The sequence below is a fragment of the Equus quagga genome, chromosome 4 (assembly GCF_021613505.1).
Source record: "Equus quagga isolate Etosha38 chromosome 4, UCLA_HA_Equagga_1.0, whole genome shotgun sequence".
Taxonomy (NCBI): Eukaryota; Metazoa; Chordata; class Mammalia; order Perissodactyla; family Equidae; genus Equus; species Equus quagga.
In genome coordinates, this window is record NC_060270.1 from 133,142,474 (window position 1) to 133,159,615 (window position 17,142).

General features: G+C 41.3%; 2 protein-coding genes across 4 annotated transcripts; one reads left to right on the forward strand and one right to left on the reverse strand.

Moving 5' to 3' along the window:
* Nucleotides 1-278: 278 nt before the first annotated feature.
* On the reverse strand, nt 279-12,607 carry HSPD1 (heat shock protein family D (Hsp60) member 1). 3 transcript variants are annotated; one of them, XM_046658047.1, is made up of 12 exons: nt 12,502-12,607; nt 11,041-11,216; nt 9,440-9,692; nt 7,604-7,686; nt 6,918-7,013; nt 6,146-6,239; nt 5,701-5,869; nt 2,929-3,028; nt 2,101-2,346; nt 1,436-1,610; nt 1,020-1,198; nt 279-915 (listed from the first exon to the last, which is right to left on the reverse strand). In XM_046658047.1, exons 2-12 carry the CDS (start codon nt 11,212-11,214, stop codon nt 754-756), a joined length of 1,731 nt encoding a protein of 576 aa, XP_046514003.1. In that variant the 5' UTR covers nt 11,215-11,216; nt 12,502-12,607; the 3' UTR covers nt 279-753. The 3 variants fall into 3 exon arrangements, with proteins under 3 accessions (XP_046514003.1, XP_046514001.1, XP_046514000.1); XM_046658045.1 differs by lacking the exon at nt 12,502-12,607 and adding an exon at nt 12,340-12,487; XM_046658044.1 differs by lacking the exon at nt 12,502-12,607 and adding an exon at nt 12,129-12,284.
* Nucleotides 12,608-12,621: 14 nt separating this feature from the next.
* On the forward strand, nt 12,622-14,991 carry HSPE1 (heat shock protein family E (Hsp10) member 1). Its single transcript, XM_046658049.1, has 4 exons — nt 12,622-12,786; nt 13,417-13,581; nt 14,657-14,746; nt 14,822-14,991. The coding sequence occupies exons 1-4, from the start codon at nt 12,784-12,786 to the stop codon at nt 14,870-14,872; spliced, it is 309 nt and encodes a 102-aa protein (XP_046514005.1). The 5' UTR covers nt 12,622-12,783; the 3' UTR covers nt 14,873-14,991.
* Nucleotides 14,992-17,142: the final 2,151 nt, after the last annotated feature.

A 17,142-nucleotide genomic window follows, 5' to 3' on the forward strand; every position in this document is an offset into this window, starting at 1 on the left:
CCCCAGCTCATCTGTTAGGCTGAGGCTTTGGAGCAATAACCATGTCCTCCAAGAAATGACAAGTTGCCCTTTTCTTTATGACCAGAACTCAAGACAATATTGTTTCCACAGGTTCCGAGTTGTCACCTTTTAATGTAATAATGTAATTCAATCTGCAGCAAAGAGAAACACGAAAATACTACAGATGGAATAATGTTTACACACTTATACCAAACCCTACCCCTCTTCAATTGGCTTTGATTTCTCATATCTTCTACATCACAGAAAGGCTGACACAATTAACTTTCAACAAATTTTTATTACACAAAGGTTGTCACATAATTGGGTATTTCTCTACTTTATACACAATTATACTCTCCACAGAAAGGCTGCTTCTTAACTTCTCATCTGGTGACGGCAAGCACTAAAATCCTGATTTTAACAGAATAGTAGTAAAAATGCCTCAGTGATTTTTAAGTTGAAAGCAGTACATTGGTACATGGCTCTTGCACTCAATTATCAGGAATGTACAAATGTCTTTTTATTCAAAAATACAAAATAAATTATCTGTAGGCATGGACAATGACAGCAGTAAACCATTATATGTTGTCAACTGAAACCAGTAACTGATGGTTATAGTGATTTTCTTTAACATCAGCCAGCCTTTTCTTCAGTCATTTCCTTCAACTGACTTCTCTGAAGTTATAGGTGAGGAGCACTGCCCTCGGCTTCCTCTCACAGTTCATTAACAATGCTAAAGCACTATTCCAGGGGTTAGAACATGCCACCTCCCATCCCACCGCCCATTCCGCCCATTCCGCCCATCCCGCCCATTCCAGGCTCCTTCTCTTCCTTAGGAATCTCTGTGACAACAACTTCTGCTGTGGTTAACAGAGAAGCCACTCCAGCAGCGTCCAATAAGGCAGTTCTTACAACCTAGGGAAAAAGTTTGATGAAACATTACATTTCCTTAGTAAAAAGTGAACAAGACTTACTGAAGAGTTCTTGAAAGAATTTTTAAAAAGTGGTCAACTATTTACCTTAGTTGGATCAATGATTCCTTTTTCCACCATATTCACAAAATCTCCAAGCATAGCATCATAACCAATTTCTGAGGAACTCTGCATAATCTTCTCAACTATCAATGATCCTTCAACACCTGCATTCTTAGCAATGGTCATGGCAGGGATTTTGAGTGTCCTTTTAATAATTTCTATACCTATAAAGAAAAATTTTAGGAAATTATTTCTTTTGTAAATATTATGACACCATTCTACTTGTGAGAGTATTGATACAGAAAAATTCCAACTGGGAAATAACAGAGGTCAAATCGATCAACATCAGCGCTGTTGTACCTTTGTTATTCTAGAAATTGCTGTGTGATGTGTTGTTCTATTTAGTGGGCAACAGAAAGACTCAAATCAGGATGCAAATAAATTTACTTGTAACTTTTTACCAATTTTTTGATCTTCATTAGCTGGCTTTATTGAGTCCAAGGCTGGAATGCACCGAAGCAAGGCACAACCCCCTCCCAGAACAATGCCTTCTTCAACAGCAGCTCGTGTAGCATTGAGGGCGTCTGTAACTCTGTCTTTCTTTTCATTCACTTCAACATCACTTGTCCCACCAACCTAAAATTTAAAAGAATTCTAGTTAGTATGGCTTCTCTCATTCAAGATGCTGACTGCCAAGAGTCTTCACAAAAGCACCTAGTTTAGTCATAGAAGTCAGACACCAGGCTGATCGTTAAGTTCAAATCCTGGGCACAGACATGGCACCGCTCATCAAGCCATGCTGAGGCAGCATCCCACATGCCACAACTACAAGGACCCACAACTAAAAATATACAACTATGTAGTGAGGGGCTTTGGGGAGAAAAAGAAAAAAAAATCTTTAAAAGAAAAAAAAAACATCTTTTCCATAGTAACTCCCTGATGGAAGTTCAATTTTGGTTTTAACGAAGGAATATTTCAGTAAAGAAATTTTACATAATAAATATCTCCACGAGGAAATTAATTCCCTAAACATTTTGGTTAGCTGGCACTATTGTGAATACCACAGAAACAAAAATCATTCTTGGGGTCAGAACCCAAGAAGCTTATTCACAACAACACATCTCACCTTCAGCACAGCTACTCCATCTGAGAGTTTTGCCAGACGTTCATTCAGTTTTTCCTTTTCATATTCACTAGTTGTGACATCTAACTGCTCGATGATTTCTTGAATACGTTTTTCAATTTGAGCCTTGTCACCTTTTCCTTTCAAGAGCATGGCATCATCTTTGGTCACAATGACCTCTCCAACTTTTCCTAAGTCATGAGGCTGAACATCTTCAATATTTAGAGTCAATCCTTCTTCTCCAAACACCTACAAAAACATTTAAAAAATGGACCAGTTACAGCATACGGTTGATTCATCAGATCAGGCTTATTAATACATCATGCAGGTGTTTTTGATGAGACAAACATCTTGTAATACTGTATTTCTTTGAAATGTGAGATTTCAAGACCATTGCTAGTTAAGACTTGAATAGTCTTTTATTGCCCTTCCAACTTCTACTTAATCCTCAACTAATACTAGCTTTATTAGAGAAAAGTGTAAACTCAGAAGACTCATCCAAGTTCACACTTAGGGTGGAAACAGGACTAGATTCTAAGCCTCGACTTTTAAGTCCTATGTCTTTTCTCCTATACTCTTGAAAACAGATTAGTCACTAAGACCATTCCTGAGCCAGACTCATGGCAAGTTACAGAATAAAGGGACTTTCTTCTCTTCCACTTCCACTTCTCTTCCAACTTCCACTTCCCAAACATCCAAAAGAAACACAGATTAAGTAAATAGTTCAGGTGGCAGCATCTGATTGTGAAAAATATAAATTTTGCTTATAAATTTTAGACCTAGAAATGTAAATAACATTCAGTAAACCCATATCACATTTATTTTACTTACCGCACCACCAGTAGCGATAGCCATGTCTTTCAGCTGGTTCTTTCTATTGTCACCAAAACCTGGAGCTTTGACTGCTACAACCTGAAGACCAACTTTTAGCCTGTTAAGAACAGTTATTAATGAGATTTAAATTTAACAAAAATGCCTGTATACTTCTTCTTAAGTTCTGGCTACAGCAGTGCCCCCCTTATGCACAGGGGATATGTTCCAAGACCCCACTGGATGCCTGAATCCATAAATAGTATGGAACCCTGTCTATACTATGTTTTTTCCTATACATATATATTTGAGGTGCAACAGCAAAACTAGCACAAATTTCTTTCTCCTTCACAATTTCACGGATAGAAGATTCATTCTTACCTTAGATCTTAGCAACTTGAGGATATGATTTTTAAAATTTTCTTATTAAGTCAATAACTGTTGCCTTTTCACTTAAAGGAAGCACTTTACAACTTCTCTCTATTTAGCATATCTGAATTGGCAGCATCACCCCTATGGCACTCTGGGGCTATTATTAAGTAAAATAAGGGTTACTTGAACACGAGCACTGTAACACCGATCTGTTAACTGGAACAGTTACTAAGTTACTAACAGGTGGGTAGCGTATATAGCATACATAAGTTGGACAAAGGGACGATTCATGTCCCAGGTGGGATGGAGTAGGACAGTGAGCAATTTCATCACACTACTCAGAACAGTGTGCAATTTAAAACTTATGAATTGTTTATTTCTGGAATTTCCCATTTAATATTTTTGGACGTTGGGTAAATAAACCTCAGAAAGCAAAAGTGAGGATGAAGAAAGACTATTGTACTAAGGTTACTTAGGAAAACTGTACTTTTAAAAATTTGCTTCCTAGCAACTTTTGGTCAAATTAAGACAGTAAAGAGCAATTTTCCATTTATCCATATTTGCCAGTATCTAATTACCTTCTTAACAAACTGCTGACCTTACAGTCTAGTTGAACAACTAGACCCAGAAGTAAAAATATTAAGCTAAACACAGTGATAACAGTTATTTTATATTTAGTAATAACTACTTTTATATATTGAAAATCAGAGTAATTACTAAATATTAAATTTGACGCTCATCTAACGCTTATTTACCCCTATCCCATGGGCTCCATTTACTTTATCTTTTTTTTTTTTCAGTGAGAAAGACTGGCCCTGAGCTGTTATTTTGCCAATCTTCTTCCATTTTATGTGGGATGCCATCACAGTGTGGCTTAACCAGCGGTAGCAGGTCCACGCCCAGGATCCGAACTTGCAAACACTGGGCCACCAAACCAGAGCATGCAACCATAACCACCACCCCACTGTGCTGGCACCCTCCATTTAGTACTGCCTTGCTATTAAAGTTAAGCTTGAGCAAGCAGTGTTTTTAATTTAATTCCTTTATATTGGGGCTGGCCTGGTGGTGCAGCGGTTAAGTGTGCACATTCCGCTTCGGTGGCCCAGGGTTCGCCAGTTCATATCCTGGATGTGGACATGGCACTGCCATGCTGTGGCAGGCGTCCCATATATAAAGTAGAGGAAGATGGGCATGGATGTTAGTTCAGGGCCAGTCTTCCTCAGCAAAAAAGAGGAGGATTGGCAGCAGATGTTAGCTCAGGGCTTATCATCCCCCCCCCAAAAATTAAAATAATAAAAAACGTTTAACTCCTTTATAAATGTTAATATTGCTGACAAGAGCATTAAGCTCACCTGCAGTTTTGTCAGATAATACTTGGAACATCCAATCAAAGAAGCATCCACCTGAGACCAGATTGTAAAACGGAAGGAATATACAAACTTCAAGGCAGAGCTGTTCTATTTTATTAAGGAGCCAAATAAAAATCAGAGAATAGCTCTGATGAGTATGTCACATAAATCAGACATCCAACTTCACAACTACCAGTAAAATGGCTCAATGAAAATTCTGTAGGCCTACTGTTTTTTTAGTTTGGCTTCAAATTCCACAATCTCTAAGGCTCTTCATAACTAGAAAAGGAAATCCAGCCTAACAACACTGCAGGATAAGTAAACTCACTTAGAGCTTTCGGAACAGGTCACAGTATACAATCTCTAATCCATACGTGCTATTTCATTTGTGCATTTTCATTATAATAAAATTGTAAAATCTCACTTCTGATATATCTCAATTCTAAGATTATGAAGAACACGTTTTAATAATATCCTAAGATTCTGTTTACCACATTAACATTACCTGTCTTAAAGTCAAAAGTAATACATTAAACTATACATTAAAAAATTTTAAGAGACCTCAACTTATTTTAGGTTGAGTGCCAATTTCTGTTTCAGAACCATTCATTTAATTTTTCTTTTACAGATGATATAAAATACTGACTGCTAAATACACTTACATGTGAGGTTTTTAGAATGGTAGTTGTCTACTCATCTCTTCCCATGCAAAACTGTAACTGTGAAAATATTTTTTTCCAAAAAAACTTTTTTTTTTTTTAAAAAAAAAAAACACAACTCAGCTACCTTCAAAACTGTAAACATTTATAAGAAACAGAAAGACACCACATACAAAATTAGGCTATCTTATGAGAAAGTTGCACAAAATATTAAGGACTTTGGGGCCCCAGTGAAAAAGACAGAACCATTCTAACTGGACTAAGGGTTCATAAATCACACGTATGTTATAGACCACAACTCTAGATATAAACACAAGTGGTTCGATGGGGAGGTACATAAGAGAGATTTCAAACATCACTAGAAATAATTGCCTTTCATCTGGAAATGTAACCCAAATACCACTGCCTATTACCTATTCAAAACGAGTGTACTTAGAGCTTCTCCATCAACATCTTCAGCAATTATGACCAAGGGCTTACGGTGAGCATTGGCAATTTCAAGAGCAGGTACAATGGACTGGACACTAGAAATTTTCTTTTCGCTCAATAGAACATAGGCATCTTGGAATTCACATTTCTGACCTGCAAAACAGAACATTTCAAAACAACTTTAAAACATTAACATTACTCTGAAAATGACCGTAATTTATTTAAATAAAAAAGCTATAAACCAAAGTTCTAGTAAATGTTAAAAGTGACTGATGAGTTCACGTTTTTCCTCTTTCACTTCTCGTATACATTCTCACTTTTGGAACATATGAATTTATCTTTTTAGAAGTATGGCATCAACTAACGCCTACAGTTTGACCCATGGCAAACTGTATTTTAAAAATACTTCAGTTATTGACTTGCTCTTACCTTTTGATGTATTAATAAAGTATGGAGAAATATAACCTCGATCAAACTTCATGCCTTCAATAATTTCTAACTCATCATTCAGTGTTTTTCCATCCTGTGAAAAGTCAAAGAATTAGCTGCATGAATTTCATTAAAGGAACACAAAAATTGTAATTATAGACCAGATTAATAGACCCCACTGGTCATAAGGGATCTAGGAAGTAGCATGCAAATGCCCCGGGGCATCCAACTCCACTTCAGCAAAAATTTCTAGAACGCATATCTGAATTAATTTTTAGAGCTAGAAGACAATATCATTTAGGTTAGGATGGATTCATTCCTGACAGCAAAGGCTAATAGTTCACACAAAGCACAGTAAGCACTCTTTTACACAGGTGCTGATGTTACACACGAAGGAATAGACTATACTTGTGTGTGTGTGTGTGTGTGTGTGAGGAAGACTGGCCCTGAACTAACATCTGTTGCCAATCCTCCTCTATTTTTGCTTGAGGAAGATTACCCCTGAACTAACATCTGTGCCAGTCTTCCTCTACCTTGTATGTGGCATGCGTCACAGCATGGCTGACGAGCAGAGGCGGTTCGTGCCTGAGATCTGAACCTGCAAAACCCAGGCCGCTGATGTGCAGCACGCGGAACTTTTAACCATTTGGCCATAGGGCTGGCACCCTAGAATATACTTTATGAAACACATATGATCAAATTTTTGTATTTGGAAAACTCAGTTTTGATCATGGGACATCTCATTTCAAGATATCATTAAAAACACACTTGCCTTTACTGTGATGACACCCTTTCTTCCAACCTTTTTCATGGCATCAGAAATGATGTTGCCAATTTCTTTGTCTCCATTTGCAGAAATTGTAGCCACCTGAAATAATCAAGTTATTCTTCCAAATTAAAACCTTAGGCTGGTGCCTCAATCAACTCCCCTTCCCTTTCCTAGCAGCTCCCTGACTGATACATGGGAGGTTGTGGGGGACAGGACAGAGAGTCTTTATGATATAATGGTTCTAACAAAGTATTTGCTCTGTTTTCACTTCTTTTTTAACTCATTATTTGGCTACATTTTTCAAAGACATGAAATAAACATGCAATTATTCTCTTAAACAAAAACAGTAAAGAAAGAAAGGCAGGCTGACCCCATTTTTTTTTCCCCTTGGCAAGCATGGCAATATTACAACACGACAAAAATCACACACCTTTGACAAACAGCTCAAGAATGTTGTCCAAATGTACAAAACAGTTTAACCAAGAGCGATTTAGAACTAAAATGACATCCCATTAAGACTCACATTATGGTCAACTGCATTATTTCCAAATGTATTAGCTGTAAGAAAAATGCCTCCAACATTGGTGTCTGGGTAGAACTGCTATTCTGACATTGGTGTGTGATTATGAATTAAAATCACGTTACTAAAATTTTGTTAAATTTCATCAGAAAATGTGGAAGATCCTCACCTGAGCAATTTCTTCAGGGGTTGTCACAGGTTTAGACTGCTTCTTAAGTTCAGCAATTACAGCATCAACAGCCAACATCACACCTGGTTCAAGAACAAATGCCATCACAACGCATATTCTTTCACGGCTCCATGTCAAGTAAAAATTATGATTCATGTTAGATGTTTTACTGACTTAGCCTACACACTGCTTTTGCGCCAGTACTTTTCCTAATCACATTGAGTTGGATGGCATGCACTGAAACAGGAATTTTGATAAATAAATGAACTCCCACAATGACAAAATTATTGTGAAAATTAGACTATAAAAACTCTCGATGTACAACTTCAAGAATGTCACCATTCAACTCATTCTGTGTCAGTCATTGCCAACCCAATCATGTTGCTTGTTTCCAACAGGGTCACCCAACAATTCTCCCCTCAACTGAGTGACACAAAAAAGGTCCAAAATAAATTACAGTCCTTTACTTTCAACAGGAGGTATAATTCTCAAGGATGAGAAATTTCTTGTGGCTATGCCCCTGCAGGTTTTAATTATCTGAAATTTCCTCATTTAATATGCAATTATGAACTAACAAAATATTTTTGTTTCAACAGTCAACAGCACCCCAATACAGATTTATGAGAACCCCATTTTGTTCGACTGAGACTAGAACTAGCTCTTCCCTTATTTTGAGAAATGTTACTTCAAGAAAAAATCCAAAGCAAGGTGTAGAGTAACAATGACTTTCTTTGGGAACTATTCTCTTTTTTTTTGAGGAAGATTAGCCCTGAGCTAACTACTGCCAGTCCTCCTCTTTTTTGCTGAGGAAGACTGGCCCTGAGCTAACATCCGTGCCCATCTTCTTCTACTTCATATGTGGGACGCCTACCACAGCATGGCATGCCAAGCGGTGCCATGTCCGCACCCAGGATCCAAACCCACGAACCCCAGGCCTCCAAGAAGAACATGCGAACTTAACTGCTGCACCACCGGGCCGGCCCCTGGGAAGTATTCTTAATAACCTCAGTGAATACTTGTTAGTGACTTACAGTCTAACTGTTAATGCAACACATTCATTTGGACCTCAAATGTTGAAATGGACAGGATGATATATCAGTATGGCCTAGGATGCCAATTCCAACAAAATTAACAGCATCCCCCAAGTCTCCTAGTTTGGAAAATAACATACCCAAGAAATACAGAGCAATTCCATTTTCAAGATAGGAAAACCAAGTGCTAGTAGGACACAGCTAAATAAATGACAAGTGCTAGTAGGACACAGCTAAATAAATGACAAGTGCTAGTAGGACACAGCTAAATAAACGACAAGACTTGAGTCTGTATCACCAGGACCCTCATGCTGACATCTTTAAATTGTGGTGCATACGTCACCAAACAAGCAACAATAAAATGGAGATCAGTAACATAGCACATGCTGTTAAAAGAAAAAGCTGCTAAAAAAACCCCAAAACCTTTCTGACACCTGGGTGACTCAGTTCCTTGTTCAGCCCTACTTTCCAAATAAAGTAAAACATCAAAACTATATAATATCTCTCTGCTCTAATCCCCACAAGTTTACTATTTTCAAGGTACACAGTACATAGGTATACTCCAATAAACTTCGCTTTCGGGGGGTGACACACGGGACAGACAGAATACAGGAAATGTCTTAGTCACATCTCCCTCCGTAACAGCTAGTACAGTGCCCACCACAAGGCCAAGCATTCAATCACTATTTGCTAAAGAAAAACTCAGTCTAAGATTTTTTACGAGAGGAGAAATAAGAGGGAATCAATTTTCTGGTATAACTTAATAGTTCAAAACACTGTGGGAACAATGGAAAGACATTCCTACCTCTCCTGATTTCCACTGGATTAGCACCTTTGCTAATCTTCTCGAAGCCTTCCTTGGCAATAGAGCGTGCCAAGACAGTAGCAGTAGTAGTACCATCCCCAGCCTCTTCATTTGTGTTATTGGCGACATCTTGAACAAGTTTAGCGCCAATATTTTTATATTTATCTTTTAAGTCAATGGACTTTGCAACAGTCACACCATCTTTGGTTACTTTGGGACTTCCCCAACTCTGTTCAATAATCACTGTTCTTCCCTATAATTGTGGAGAGAAAAAAAATGTGACAGAATCACACTTTAACTACTATTTAGCTTAAACCAGAACAAGCAGTTTTTATAGCCACGCGCCACATAACCACATCTCGGTTAACGACAGATCACATATATGACTATGGTCCCATGAGATTAATATCATATAGCCTAGGTGTCTAGTAGGCCATACCATGTAGGTTTGTCTAAGAACATTTTAGGATGCTCACACAATGACAAAATTGCCCAATTTCTCAGAATGTATCCCAATTAAGTGGCACGTGACTGTAATGGGGCAACTACTTAAAAGCCTCAATGCAAGTTGTCATTTTTATCAAATCGGCAGCATGAATCTCAAGGGCATGTTCATCAGTGTTCTTAGAGATAAAATGACTTCTCTGTTGCCAACTGATTAACTCTGAATGAGGTATTATGGGAGATAAAAATCCTAGAGACTAAGAGATGTCATCTTATAAAACAAGAATGCGAGATAAACCAACAATTTGGTAGATTATAATGAAATTCCAGAATATTCTTCACATAATTTATACTTAAGTTTTGTCCGGTGCCTGCTAACTTTGAAAGTAATGTGGAAATTTACTTTTAAGGTTAAAAATTAAGTTACTAAAATACTAACTGCAAAGCAAATACAGCCCACTCTACCAAAACAGTTCAACATTAAATCTCCAACATGGTGCAAATAGTACTGGCAGCTTTTGGATTTGAACCAAAGCTGCTACCTGTGAGTCATGCAAATGCATTAACTTACACAGTTTGGATTACTTTGGTATTTGAATTGTCTTCAACCTGAGCTGTCTTCAATTGTTCACCACCTTCAAAAGCCCCCTCAAATTGTAACCCCTCACTCACCAATCTCTTCGAGTTAAATGAGACTTAACATTTGAAATGTGCTTTGGAACAGACGGAACAACAGAAAAACATTAGGTGAAACTAGCACCTACAAGCACATACTTGAGGTATTATGGGAGCTAACTTACACTCTTCCCTCTATGCTTGGTACTAACAACTGGGAAAGAATCCAAAACCTAACTCAAGCAGGCAGGCAAGAGTAATTCTACATTGAGTTTCAGAATCCACCCTGAGCTAGGAGTTACCACTCGATTACATCACACACTGTACAAAATAAAGTTTCGAAAACTTGGCAGGGACTGTTTAAGACCATTATATATCCAAGCCAAAAAAAACACCCAATAATTTGGAACTCTCAAATGTAAAGTGATTTCTCTCAAAAATGGATACCGAAGTACTGTTCAACAGTTGAGCGTAACTATTTGTCAACAGCAAACTATCAATCCTTAATAATATTATAAATTACAACAAAATAACACTGTTACCTTTGGCCCCATAGTAACGGCTACAGCATCGGCTAAAAGGTCTACACCTTGGAGCATTAAGGCTCGGGCATCTGCACCAAATTTTACATCTTTGGCGTAAGCCCGAGTGAGATGAGGAGCCAGTGCGCTGGACACTGGCCTAATCCGGCGAAGGACTGCAGGTAATCGAAGCATTTCTGGGGGGGAAAACAAGCAGATCATCAGGACAATACTAGCACTACCCGTGGCGCGTTACAGCACAAATATGACACGTGTGCAACAGAATAAAAAATGTTCGATGTGAGCCGTGCTGACCTCTGCCAGCCACACCTGGGCCCCGGAACGCGCCACAGCTTCACACCACCAGCTATCAGTGCAAGCCTCAAGATCAAGAGGCCGCCCCCACGCCTGACCTACAGCACCCGCACAACGCAGGCCCATCTTCTTCCCCATGGCCACCTACCCCTGCCGCTACACACGAGTTAATCTTTCACTGCTAAAGGGGCCTTGAGAGCGAACCCACTCCAAATGCACCCCCAAATAAGCCCGCAGGAAAGGGGAAGGCTATAAACCCGGGAGGCCAAGGGAGAACAAATATGCCTGACGACGCAGAATTGCGCTTAGTAAGATGTGCCTTCATGTATCCTCTCGGGGATACAGTATCAGAACAGCCCGCAAGGCCGCGGCGCGGGGGGCGGCGGCCTGGCCCACTCGGCGCGGCCCCACGTGCCTTTCCCTCAGGACGCCCCGAACAAGGTCAAGGGTGGAGGCGCCGGACCCCAGCGGTCCGCAGGACCAAAGGCGGCTTCCACGCGGCTGCGACCACCCTCGCCGGCGCCCTGCAGTGCAGGAGCGGGGCGCACGGGAGGGCCCCTGTGAACACTGCCCCGAGTCACACGCACTCCCGGGCAAGCCCTCCCTCCTGCGCCCTGCCGGGGCGAGCGAGCCACGCGGCACGTGACGGGCCCGCGCGCATGGACCCGCCGGGCCTGCCAGCGGGCCCGGGGCTGCGGCGCCGGGGGAGGCCCTGGCTCTCGCAGGACGGCAGCGGGGGACGCCGGCTCCGGGATCCGCGGCCCTGGGCGAGGCGGCGCGGGGCGGCCGCGTACCTGCGCGGCGGTGGCGGGGCGTGCAGAAGGCGAGGCAGGCCGTCGGCGGCGAGTGAGGGACAGAGTGCAGGGCGCACACGGCAATGAGCCCGTGTCCCCTCCCTCCGCCACTCCCCCGCCCCACGGCACCGCGTGTGCAGGCGGCTCCCGCCCTCCCCGGCCGCCGGCCCGGCAATCTGCATGCGCCGCGCGCCAGCCCCGCCCTCCCTACCAGCGCCAGGCCCGGCCCGCGGGCTCGGCCTCTCCGGCCGGCGTAGGCTGGTTCCCGGGCTGCGCTCGATTCCAGAACTTTCCGGGGGGCGCCGCGCTCCCTGTGGGTCAAGGGTTAACCCGCGTCATTTCCGGGAGGAGGGCGAAGGGCTGGTATTTTCACCTCGGCGAGCGGCCTAGAAAAGCCTAGAAAGGGCTCCTTTTTCCTTCCGCCTCGCGGACCTCGCGTCAGGGGCCTGCGCAGAGCCCTCGCGGCGAATCGCGGCGCGCGCTGCTGCGGCCGCCCCCTCGCGCGGGAGGGGCGGGGCGGGGGCGAGCGCGCCTGCGCGACGGGCGGCCTTTTCCCCGGTTCACGTGGCCCGAGGGCCGGTCTGCGGGTCTCTGCTGGCGGTGGCGGCGGCGGCGGCGGCGGGAGAGAAGAGCGCGGACTGCGGCGGCCGGAGTCATGGTGAGGCCGGCGCGCCCGGATCGGCCTGCGGTGCTCGGGGAGTCCGGACGGCGCTCTCTGGGCCTCGCAGGGGCGGTAGGGGTCACCGAGTGACCGGCGCCCGCGGAGCCCCGGAGAGGCGAGGCCAGCCGAGCCTGTCCCGCGCCGAGGGCTCTGTGCACGCGCGCGTGCTGCAGGCGTGGGGGCCGGGGCGGGGAGCCGGACGCGTGCGCTGCGGCCGACCCGCTGTTCCTGCGGGGCCCTCGCGGGTGTGCGGTGTCTCGGAGAAGGCATGGCCCCAGGCGCAGGGATTGACTTCAGTGTTTACCGAAAATTTCTAGAAAAACTCGAGGAAGGGTAATATTTGACCTTGGAATAAACTTGAGGTTACCCTTAAAGGTGGTCTGCCTGCTGACCAGAGGAGCGGCAAAGGACCCTCCCCCCCCCACCACACATAGGGAATGCGAAATTAAACTCGGGGTGTAGAGCAGACCCTCCACATGGGGTTCCGGAATGAATAATGCGAGGCTGGACATTATCTTAGAAAGTCACGTGTGACGTGTGATACAGAACGCGTACGATTGCATTGCCTGTTTAGAAGACAAGTACATGTTGTTTTCGTGTCACATCTCAACATTTCTCTCCCTACAGGCAGGACAGGCATTTAGAAAGTTTCTTCCCCTCTTTGACCGAGTATTGGTTGAAAGGAGCGCGGCCGAAACTGTAACCAAAGGAGGCATTATGCTTCCAGAAAAATCTCAAGGGAAAGTATTGCAAGCAACAGTAGTAGCTGTTGGAGCAGGCTCTAAAGGAAAGGTAAATGGGAGCTAAAATGCACCTATTCTTGGATGAAGCGGAGGGGAAAAAGCAATCACTGGTTATTATTAAAAATAGCCTTTAAAATAGCTTACGTTATGTTCAGGGTCATTCCCTAGTTCCGTAACATCTAATCTTTCTCTTTGATGGAAATGATTGTAAAATAAAATTGCTTATTTTATATGATGCAGAGTTACAGAATATTAAAGTCAGTAGCCATTTGGTAGCCTAGTATGACTAGGTTTTTTTTCAAATTCTAAATTTTTGATTAAAAGACTATGCTTAAATGTAATCTGTGGGTACTTTTAAGAATTGAGGGGAAATTTGAACACTCGGTCTAACCTCTAAAACACTGAAATTGCCCTAATCCTTTAACCACTTTCGGCCTTAGTTCGGCTACCTATGAAAGGCAGTTTGGATTATCCCTGTAGGCATTCTCCAATTAACTGGTTAGACCTCAGACCTCTAAAAGTGTCAGCCAGACTACATATTAAGTGCCCTTAGGGTCAGATATGTTAATTGCATTGTCTAGTTGCGCCTAAGAAAGTTAGTTCTAGCAAGGAACTATCCTGGAGTTAGGAATAGGAAGGGTTTGGAGAATGGGCACTTTGCTTCAGTCTCCTCCCCAAATCTATTCTTTGGAGGAAAGGAAATTGAATCACGAAAGAAGTGTATGTTCTGAATTCTGAATGCTTCTCTTGAATTTTCATATGTTGAAGGAAGTTAGCCACGACCATTATGTATACAGTTTTTAAAACTTGTTTGTTTCACATAGTCCATAGGTTATGTTAATATTTAACAATTTAAAAGTTAGCTTAAGTTCGTTTTACCAGTATAACTCCTTGAACTTTTACACTGAAATCAGGTTTTAGTTTAAGCCATTGTGTGTGCATTATTTCATGTGTGACTCTACAGTGATGTTTTTCAGTGAAGAACTACAATTGTATAAATTACATCACTTGGCCACCAAGTTCTTTGTTAACATTTGATTTGAGCATATTCGAGTAATAAAAGTTAGGTGTGAATATTTGATGAACTAGATGTCTTTACTAATAAACCTTTTTATTTTCTTAAGGGTGGAGAGATTCAACCAGTTAGCGTGAAGGTTGGAGATAAAGTTCTTCTCCCAGAATATGGAGGCACCAAAGTAGTTCTAGATGACAAGGTGTGTAAACTTAAGGATTTTTATTAAAAGTTAAGTATTTGCTATTTTCTTAACTAATGGTTTCTCTATTTGCAGGATTATTTCTTATTTAGAGATGGTGACATTCTTGGAAAGTACGTAGACTGAAATCACTATTGAAATGGCATCACGTGAAGCTGCCCATTCCACTGAAGTTCTGAAATCTTTCATCATGTAAATAATTTCCATGTCTCTCTTTTATAATAAACTAATGATACCCAAACTAATGACATCCAGTGTCTCTAAAATTTAATTTCACTGTACTGATATAAACATTTCCAAATAAAAATATATAAATGAATGGTTAATCTTTAGTGATTGAAGATGGTTTTAGAGTTTTCCAATTTATGCTTTTTTTCTTTATTCACGTAACCAGAGAATTATGGGAAACAAGGTTTCTAATTTTCACATTGAATTTGGCTTTATTACATAGATAATTGATGTTGATACAAAGCCATCAATTTACACTTAGTTATATTTTAAGAAAGTCAAGTAGCAACAGTTTAACTTCATACTTAAGCTTATGTTGAAGTTCTTCATTTATGGAATCTAGTCTTTTATATGTCTTGTTTCTTTAGTACTTAGAAAAACTTGACATTTTTTTTAAAGTTAATATTACCACTACATAATTTACTTGGCAAAAAAATCCAAGGCAAAGTGTGCTAGGTAACATTGGCTGAGTATCTTCTATATCCCATGGTAGGCACTGTGTGATAGTCATTAAAGCTAACTTTTCAGGAGCATTTTCTTGTACTGGGTACTCTTGTAGGTACTTTGCATGTATCAGTTGGTTTAATCTTTAATGAACCCTGTGAGCTAGGTACCATCATTCTCATCTTTTTGCACAGAGGGTTTAAGTAATAACCAAGGTCACTCAGTAGAAAGTGGCAAAGCGAGGATTTGGACATGGGCCATCCACCGTCAGATGCTGCCGTTGAAAACTTAATCCTTTATGGCATCTGCCACTTTGTCAAAATTCTGAGCACCTGATACACATTATTTCAAACTTGATGATTGCCTTTGTGGTATGGGGGCTGGGTGGTACCTAAGAGTGTCTGGCAATTAGGTATCTAGTATACAGTTCACTGAATTTAACAAGTAGGAAACTGAGTAACAGAACTGGATAAATAGCTTGATTTAGCTTTAGCAGCTCAGGAGAATTAAGATTTGAACCCTGACAACCCTACACCAGAGTTGATTACCAACCCCTAAACTTGACTACATCATCTACCGGCTATTTCTGTCCTGGTCAAATTTATTTTCTAGTTTTACTTTCTTATAAGTAGTCTGTGATCACGTCTTTTAAAAGTCGTGTTCCATGTTTATCCTGTGGAATTGAAGTCTAAATGAAGTTGTAAATAGCATGGAATAATGGTCTCGACTTTTGATCATGTCCCCGTCAGTAAAGTAGTATGGATGTGTGAGTCCCATTTGGTATACTAAGGCTTAATTTTTGTCATATTTAGATACAAGAATTACGATTAAAAGTTCTGTTTACAGAAGCAGGTGGGTCATCAGTTTCCTACTGTGTCCCAGGCACAGCTAGATAATGTGCTGTGCACGTCATAACCTTGTAAGCAGAGATTTCCATCTGTTTTACCAATGTGAAAACTGACTCAGAAGAGATGAGGAAACTCGGTCAAGGCCATGTGGCTGGTAAATTGCAGAGTTAGGAATCCAGTCCAAAGGCCATCGCTTTCCCATTATTCCCTGATTCTGTTCCAAAGACCCAAGCAAATGAGTTTTGAGATCCATAACCCACTAAATCAGAAGGGTGGGAGAAACTTTTTTGTACCACAAAAGTAGTCCTATGATGCTTGTCTAACAGAATTGCTAAAGAAATAATTTTTTTTAAATGTAGATACGTAAATGATTTTTTTACTGAGGTAACATTGGGTTATAACATTTGAGGTGAACACCATTATATTTTGATTTCTGAAGAAATGTTAGATTGTGAAATTATATTCGGAATTAATAGGGAAAAATTTTTAACAGAATAGTTCAAAAATAAGGGCTTGGGGAAGTGGAACCACGTTTAAGAACAGTATGTTCTCATTTAGCTTTTCAACAAAAATAAGTAAAGTAAAATAGGTAAAATTCTAACTGGAATTTTCATGGTAATACCATTTTTGAGTGCTTGCCAGGTACTGTTCTAGGCACTTAACGTGTAATCTTGCTTAAATGTATGTAATCAGCAGTCCTGTGAGGCAATATTCCTTGCCTCATAGGTGGAAGATGCACAGAGAAGTAATTTGTTCAAGATGACACAACTTACAAGTCATGAGTTTTTTGGGCTGGCCTGGTGGTGCAGTGGTTAACTTCACACATTCTGCTTGGCAGCCCAGGGTTTGCCGGTTCAGATCCTGGGTGCAGACATG

Bases quoted from the DNA above. Each gene is read 5' to 3' on its own strand.
- HSPD1 (XM_046658047.1), bottom strand. From the start codon at position 11,214: ATGCTTCGATTACCTGCAGTCCTTCGCCGGATTAGGCCAGTGTCCAGC. The intron at 9,693-11,040 runs GTAACAGTGTTA...CCACAATTATAG, and splicing joins CCGTTACTATGGGGCCAAAG to GGAAGAACAGTGATTATTGA. The intron at 7,014-7,603 runs GTGAGGATCTTC...TGATTATTTCAG, and splicing joins CCCCTGAAGAAATTGCTCAG to GTGGCTACAATTTCTGCAAA.
- HSPE1 (XM_046658049.1), top strand. The intron at 13,582-14,656 runs GTAAATGGGAGC...TATTTTCTTAAG, and splicing joins GAGCAGGCTCTAAAGGAAAG to GGTGGAGAGATTCAACCAGT. The intron at 14,747-14,821 runs GTGTGTAAACTT...CTCTATTTGCAG, and splicing joins AAGTAGTTCTAGATGACAAG to GATTATTTCTTATTTAGAGA.